This window comes from Perkinsus marinus (genome assembly GCF_000006405.1).
Source record: "Perkinsus marinus ATCC 50983 genomic scaffold scf_1104296944120, whole genome shotgun sequence".
Taxonomy (NCBI): Eukaryota; Perkinsozoa; order Perkinsida; family Perkinsidae; genus Perkinsus; species Perkinsus marinus.
Window position 1 is genome coordinate 1 of NW_003211551.1, and position 6,881 is coordinate 6,881.

The 6,881-nt window shown below is 52.6% G+C and overlaps 3 protein-coding genes across 3 annotated transcripts; 2 read left to right on the top strand and 1 right to left on the bottom strand.

Annotated features, from left to right (window-relative positions):
* Positions 1-933: 933 nt before the first annotated feature.
* Pmar_PMAR012132 (hypothetical protein) lies at positions 934-2,844 on the top strand (the record flags this gene model as incomplete). Its single annotated transcript, XM_002780767.1, has 11 exons — positions 934-945; positions 992-1,096; positions 1,142-1,273; positions 1,327-1,574; positions 1,620-1,798; positions 1,850-1,926; positions 1,974-2,054; positions 2,103-2,248; positions 2,298-2,529; positions 2,584-2,711; positions 2,754-2,844. The coding sequence occupies 11 exons, from the start codon at positions 934-936 to the stop codon at positions 2,842-2,844; spliced, it is 1,431 nt and encodes a 476-aa protein (XP_002780813.1).
* A 267-nt stretch (positions 2,845-3,111) lies between these two features.
* Pmar_PMAR012133 (hypothetical protein, conserved) lies at positions 3,112-5,147 on the top strand (the record flags this gene model as incomplete). Its single annotated transcript, XM_002780768.1, has 12 exons — positions 3,112-3,166; positions 3,219-3,522; positions 3,571-3,631; positions 3,736-3,879; positions 3,922-4,005; positions 4,049-4,161; positions 4,208-4,275; positions 4,315-4,431; positions 4,475-4,576; positions 4,624-4,709; positions 4,752-4,856; positions 4,893-5,147. The coding sequence occupies 12 exons, from the start codon at positions 3,112-3,114 to the stop codon at positions 5,145-5,147; spliced, it is 1,494 nt and encodes a 497-aa protein (XP_002780814.1).
* Positions 5,148-5,558: 411 nt separating this feature from the next.
* Positions 5,559-6,582, bottom strand: Pmar_PMAR012134 (hypothetical protein; the record flags this gene model as incomplete). Its single annotated transcript, XM_002780769.1, has 5 exons — positions 5,559-5,641; positions 5,683-5,790; positions 5,841-5,934; positions 6,005-6,033; positions 6,385-6,582. Coding segments are annotated over 5 exons (512 nt in total), but the record flags the coding sequence as incomplete, so codon positions are not given.
* Between the last annotated feature and the right edge of the window lie 299 nt (positions 6,583-6,881).

Consider the following 6,881-nt stretch of genomic DNA (forward strand, 5'->3'; position numbering starts at 1 on the left):
ACTACGCTGTCGTAGTAGTAGTAGTAGTGTGTTGTGTTGTCAGGTATGCTTTTGGTACCCGAGGACGCTGACGTCATCATCACAATACTACTCGGAGCATCATATCCCTCAGCAGCCACAGTCCAGCTCGCCACCAAGCCCTGCCTCTGCAGAGACCGCCGGCCCCAAGTCCAGCGGCGAGCCCAGAATACTCGGCATAGGCCTCAGTGAATTCGCCAAGTTCGCCGTGCCCTCCGCATCGTGGAACAACAAGAGATTCGATTTCGAGATGGACTCGGGTCCATTGGACCTTCCTGAAGCCATCAAAGTGGCGGCAAACTCGACTCAGACGACTACCACGGCTAGCCCCTGCTTTCGGTGTGAGACCAATCCTGCTTGGAATCATCTCAGGTGGGGTCTGTCACAGTGTCCCACGAACTGCATGGTCTGTAGCACTCGCAGATGAAATTAATTTTTCTTCACCGACAAGTTCAATTTCCTACCCATTTGGTTGAATTCTCTTCATTTTTTCGTTAACATTTTACCCGTGGTTCTCATAAAACGGCACGAAAATCAATGTTATACCCATAGCATTCGAATTTCAACATTGCGAGCGCGCGCAATGAAAACGGGCCCTAGTTGGTCTTCAGATTCGTGTGTCACCCTTGTGATTGCACACGCCCTGTTGGTGGTCATAGCAGTAGGACTACTACATCGAGTAGGCGGGCTGGGAGCTCAGACCCACCTCAAGGTACCCTTGCTGCCGGTATCAGCCCTTCGTAGTTGCCCCTCTCAGGTGGACGAAGACATAGCAAGCCCTTGCGGCGACCCTCGCAAAGCCAGGTGGGTGCTGCTCCTATGGTAGGGCCTTTGACTGCGTTCCCTTAGGCCGTCTGTTGGTTCAACATCGTACTGGTCTTCGATGCTCGCCGAGTGACCCTCCGGTCAACTACAATGCATTTCCAGGTTGGACCCTACCCTCACTTCTTTATGAGGGTCATCACCTCCTCAGGCGGTCCAGACCATCTCAAGGGCCCTGGTTGCCGAGGAGAATCGTTGTGGTTATTTGTCCGAGCAGGTGAAGGGTCTCCTTAGTCATTACAATGGGCCCTCACAGGTAAGGGCTCATCGTGGGTTTCCCCTCAACCATGGAGCCTCTCAGACTACGAGGAAGCACTCGACCCCTTCGGTCACGGCCTCGCCCGACACCAGCCCTGTGGTCGAGTCACTGAGGAGGCACTCGTCCATCGATGCTGCTAGCAATGAGGCCGGTCAGGACCTCGTCACTACTCTGGTCAGTTGTTTGTGTATGTCACACGGAGTGGTAATTCTGTGCTGGCCTTTTAGACTAAAGTGTTCACCACGTTGAGTGAAGGCCCTACGACCTCTCTAGTAGTCAACAACTCCGTTCGTGTGGTCATCACCGGCCATACTGAAGCTGATTACCTTATGCCTGGTTACCCTGGACCACTCTTACCAATGGAGCCAGTCAGTGGTGGTGGTATGGATGCCACTCTGGACAAGACCCTCCTCCTCGTGAAGGCCAAGAATGACTACTCCTCGGTGGCCTCGACCCCTCCTGGCCCCTCGTCCCAGTAGGCCCCTTCTGTTGCTGATGTGATCGCCACTGGTTGTGTCAGACCTCAATCGGGGAGCCTCTCGGGAGATAGTCAATACGGCCCTGCCACTGCTGCTGCTGCTGCGACAACAGCATCATCATCATCATCGGCCCACAGCCAAACGGCTCGTCTCGTTTTGGAGTCCCTCAACTGTACCAAGTCCCTCGCGGACGTGGCGCGCGCCCTGAAAATCCCACAGGGTCGGCGGCAACCCCTCCCACTGACCACACGTTAACCCCATTTCTCGTCAGGCACGGTGCTCCGAATTGCCAAGGGGCTAGTCTCGAGAGGCGAGGCCAGAGTGATCCCTGTTCTGCAGAAGTCCCAGGTCGGCGCCTGCCCACCCGAGAGAGCTCGAGGCATTACATGGTTCAGATCCTCGTGCCTAACCCCAGCGCAATGCCGCTGACCAGAGGAGACCTTTTAGACTTCGAAGCGAAGTTCAACTCAGTGGAAGTGAGGGTGTCTTCACTTAGTGTACTTGCCCTATGGGGTTCCCTCCAGATGATCCCTCGTATAATGTACGAGTTCTCGCAGGGGAAACCATTGATGCAAGTTCGTGAGAGTTGCGAGGAGATAGTAGCCGCGAAGTCCTTCGCCGATTTAGCCACGTGGCTCCTCGAGAGGGACCAACTGGTCCATATGGCGCTGTAAGGGGCCTGCTGATCAGCTGCTCTCTAGTGCTGATTTCCTCGACAGATATTTGCACTATAATCCTCCCATGTACGTATCCCGTGGTCTACGTTCGAGTTCGGCACCAGCCACTGCCACGTCAATGACGGCAACATCATCACAGTCGCGACGGCAGCCTGAAAAGAAGAAGAACATGATTGACAATAAGGCGGACCTCGTCGAGCCGCTGGGGAGTGACCGGGTCCTTGCGGAGCAGATCTGGAGGGATCTGCCGAGGAACCTCTTCTCACTAGACGAGGTAGGAGTGTTGTTCATCACTTGTGTTGGTTGAGGAGCTTCGTTTTTCTCTTAGATTCAGCACGTGATTGAAGCCCTCTGGCAATGCAACTTACCAGGTGGTCCCGACTCCCTCGACGTTATGTTCGTTTTATCAGTCATTCAGAACTGTGTCAAGGCCCATATGGACATCGACTCCATATGGTGGGTATTGACCTGAATGAGGCCTCTTTAGTCTTTCCTCAGGTACATGCTAGTCAGAGAGCACTTTATGGACGAGCGCAAGCTGATGTTGATGAAAGAGCTCCTCGCTGATGCCCGATCGGGTCGGGAGTAGGTCCATGTTGTTACCTATCCTAGTGCTACTACTACAGTAATAGGTACCCACTCCCACTGTTCTCAGTGTACCAGGCCATGCCTCGACTTAATCGATCTGGGCGAGCACGCTAAGGCGTGGGACAAACTATCGCCGAGCATTTGTATTGCAACGATTTCTGACCATTGCGAAGTGTCACCATTCACAGCAGTTTCAAGTCTTACCTATAGTAGAGTTCGCTCAGCCCTTCAATGAAAATCTTTCACCACCTCAGTTCAGAGCCCTTCAATGGCCACTAGTGGGGCCCGGTATCTACCGCTCATTGTGACGGTCGGTGGCTTTGGTAGGGCCCATTGATGATGCTGCTCTCTTCTACTGATGCTCATGCTTGGTAGTCCCAGCAGCACTAGCGTGGCAACGAGTTGACAAGCAGGGCCGTGACGGGCTCCGACGTTCCCTCACCTTCTGGTCAACTGCCCTGCCAGCGTTCGCGGCATACAAAGCCGTGGAGTGGTACGCTGAGTCCTCCCCAGCAGCGATACGACCAACGACACAGCAAGCTGATAATTTGTACGAGTCCTTGCATGAGATGTACAGCCCTATTGTTCGCAACGCCACGGTGGCTTTGCGCGGCTTCTACCTCAAGGCCAGCCAAATGATGAGCCTACGAGACGAGTTTTTACCGAAGCAGTATTTAGAGTAGGTCACCCCCCCCCCTCCAATGGGCTTTCCTATTGGGTGTTGTAGATGGTGCCGGAAGATGCAGGACCAAGCCCCTGTTGTGATGTCCTTTGCTGAGGCCGAGCAGGTGGGCTCTGATGAATGTCCTCGTGAACTGTGACGACGATCGTTTGAGAGTGTTGGCCCATACGAATGCCTGACGGCGTCGCTCGAGTGATGATGGGTCCTCAGGTCATTAAGGAAGACCTTGGCATTACTGACTTGTCAGAAGTTTTTCAATTCATAGACCCTCACCCAGTAGGGAGTGCCAGCATCGGCCAATGCTATCGAGGGGTCCTCCGAGAAGAGTACGGTGGTCATGAAGTCGCTATTAAGGTCAAGTAGGGCCCTAGGGCGCGCGCTTTATGGTCTAAATAGGTCCAACCCGAGAACGTTGAGGCCCAGTTTAGAGCGGATCTAGCCTCGTGTCGGGCCTTCTGTAAAATGGCCCTACCTCAGCTGGTGAGGGGCTTGGGTCCCAGTCAGGGGTATCAATAGGGCGCAGGTTCAACCCCTGGATGAGATAGAAAGTCAGTTTTTAACAGAGTTCGACTATCAACTAGAGGCTCAGAACATGGAGGAGATCCGCCAGCAAATTATGCCCAAGTGGAGCCACAAGTAAGTTGTCTTTTTCTTCCCAACGCCTTGTGATGGTCTTTCATAGAGTTGTGATACCGAAGTCCTACCTAGACCTTTGCACCAGGAGAGTATTGGTCATGGAGTACCTCAAGGGTAAGAGCCTCGTTAGAGCAATGGAAACCTCCTGTTAAGGTGGCACCAAGCTTCTCGACGGCCTCATGGACTTTCTGCGACAAGAAGCTGTAAGGCAGGGCCGACCGGTTGAGGAACTCGAGCATGAGCATGTTGAACGGCTGCGACAAAGGAAAAGTATATCGGGGTCAACGCCATCAGTGACGAGAGATGATGACAGATCTATCTCATACTACTGTCGAGGCCTACAGACAGAGTGCTCGGAAGGTCTTGGTCCGGTCCATGGATGCATTGTGTGCCGCTGTCTACCTCTGCTCACTGGGTAGGGACTCTCGACTTGGAGGGTATCTCTGAGTTCGATTAGAGCAGGCACTGTCGGTCACTGGGGCCTTACTCCCCTACCCCCTAATACTGCTGACCTCCTGGCAACTGTGATGGAAGTTCATGGCGATCAAGTACGTGATGTGGCCTCCGTTCGTTCGATGTGTGCCCCTTAGGTATTCACACATGGTACCTTCAATGGCGATCCCCATCCTGGCAACATCCTCCTTATGCCTGATGGCCGCTTGGGCCTCATCGACTTTGGACAAGCAAGAGAGAGAGTTGGATCCACTACTCCTCCTATTCATGTTCAATAGGTTAAGCGTCTGGACCCGGCCTTCCGAGAACATATGGCGCGTCTCGTTATTGCCTTGAACGACCACGACGATGCAACTACGATGAAGGTGTCGCCTCCCGCCTCGGTCACTACACCATGCATGGTTCAGATCCTTTTTGCGACCGGGTATCGACACAAATACAACGACCCCGAGACAGCTCTCCGCTTGATTGCATTCTGGCTAGACAGAGACACTACCCCTGATGTCATTCCCGAAGGTTCGTATGACCTATGAGGTCTTCGGATGGCATCTCATGTGTAGGGATGAATATTCATCAATTTCTAGAGGAGATGGAGAAGCGTGACCCAGCGGTATCGATCTCGCAAGATGCCGTCATGGTGTGCCGGTGAGATTCCCTCCATCGCGCCAATATCGGACCCCATGGCCTCAGATGCAGCGTCATGATACGCTCCCTTGCTTTGGCGTTCGGCCTTCGAGTACGTACTACTGACTATTGGAGACCTTATGCAGAAGCCTACTTAAAATCAAGAGGGAGTCTCTGAGTATCATGCTGTTTCTGTGGTCATTTCCGTCACTTGAAAATTCTCGAGTTTTGTTGAGTTGTCAAACCATCGTAACATCGTTGAATTGTTGAACTGTAGTGGAAACCCAACAAGTGAGTCGATAAGGGACAACAGGCAGAAATCAAAGTTCATCGTCCTTCGGCACACCCGCAATGTAACCCTCCAGGGCCTCCTCGGTTGAGTCGTCACTCGCCAAACCCAGCTCTGAACGAATGAGCATGTGGTCGTCTTTGAAGACGTGTCACCTTCCCTCCTATTTTTCTCTGATTCCTTCTGCTGTTGGCTCTGCTTTAACTGCTTTAAATCGGGTATTTCCATCCCCTTGCTTTGAAGCCATTTACGAATCCACTTTCCTGCGCCACAAGAAGGGACACTATTGAAATCCAGAAGCCTTACGGCTTACGAGTCTTCCTATTGGGGGTCATCTGATAGCAGTGATAACCATCTCTCGATAGCCCTAGAGGGTCTCCTCCGTGGTTCTTCACAATAGTACGTACCTGAGATGAGGCTCTCACAGCATAGTAGAGGAGGGGCCACTGACGGTCAGCTGGTGGTTGTTGGTCTTACCCCAGCACGCACGATGGAGGCTACTGTAACTGACCAGAAGAGCCTTAAGAGGGTCATCGATTAGATACAATACCCGTCGGCCTCGTGCAACGAGTTGGGATCAAAGCCAGCTTGGTTTATTAAGAACGATGCCACTTGGAAGTGACCGTTTCTGGCGGCAGCATCCAAGGCACTGTAGCCACTCCGAGATCGGGTGCTACATACGAAAAAGTTCAAAATTTCGCCATGTGGAAAAGATGCGAATCACGTCGCATTCGCCCCCCGCCGCAAGAGCCATTCAATGCTTTCCAGGTGACCTCGACCCGCTGCTTTGAAAATGCAAGACTCAAAATCTCGGCCTGAGAGTCAAATTTCACGGCAATAGGCGACTATGAACGTACCGGGAGCATTGATGGAAGCACCAGCTTTCACGAGTTGCTTGATACGATCGAGGTCGCCAGCCAAGCATGCCTCGTGAATCTTATGAGGGCTCGTTGATGACAACGACGACAGCAGCTGTTGGAGAGTACTCACCGGCTGGTCTATAGGGTTGTTATCATTGACGCCCTCAGCCTGATGGTCACCAGGGACCTCGGATTCTCGCCAGTCCTCAGGGTATGATTGCACCTTTATATATCATATCCACTATCTCTAGAGTCTCCTACATGGACTTTCCCCCAGTATTCATGGCACTTGGTTCGGATGACCCCGAATGCTATCAGGAGTGCTCTCGACAACAATGGCATCCACCTTACTAAATGCGGAGTGGAATTAACAACACAACCTTTATTCGACTCTGACAATTTCAACTGATCAGTGGCTGATGACGACGATGTTACAGAGAACAACAGTAGGGCAGTCTTCAGTCAAGCAGAATTTTCGGCAAGGGGCTGCAGAA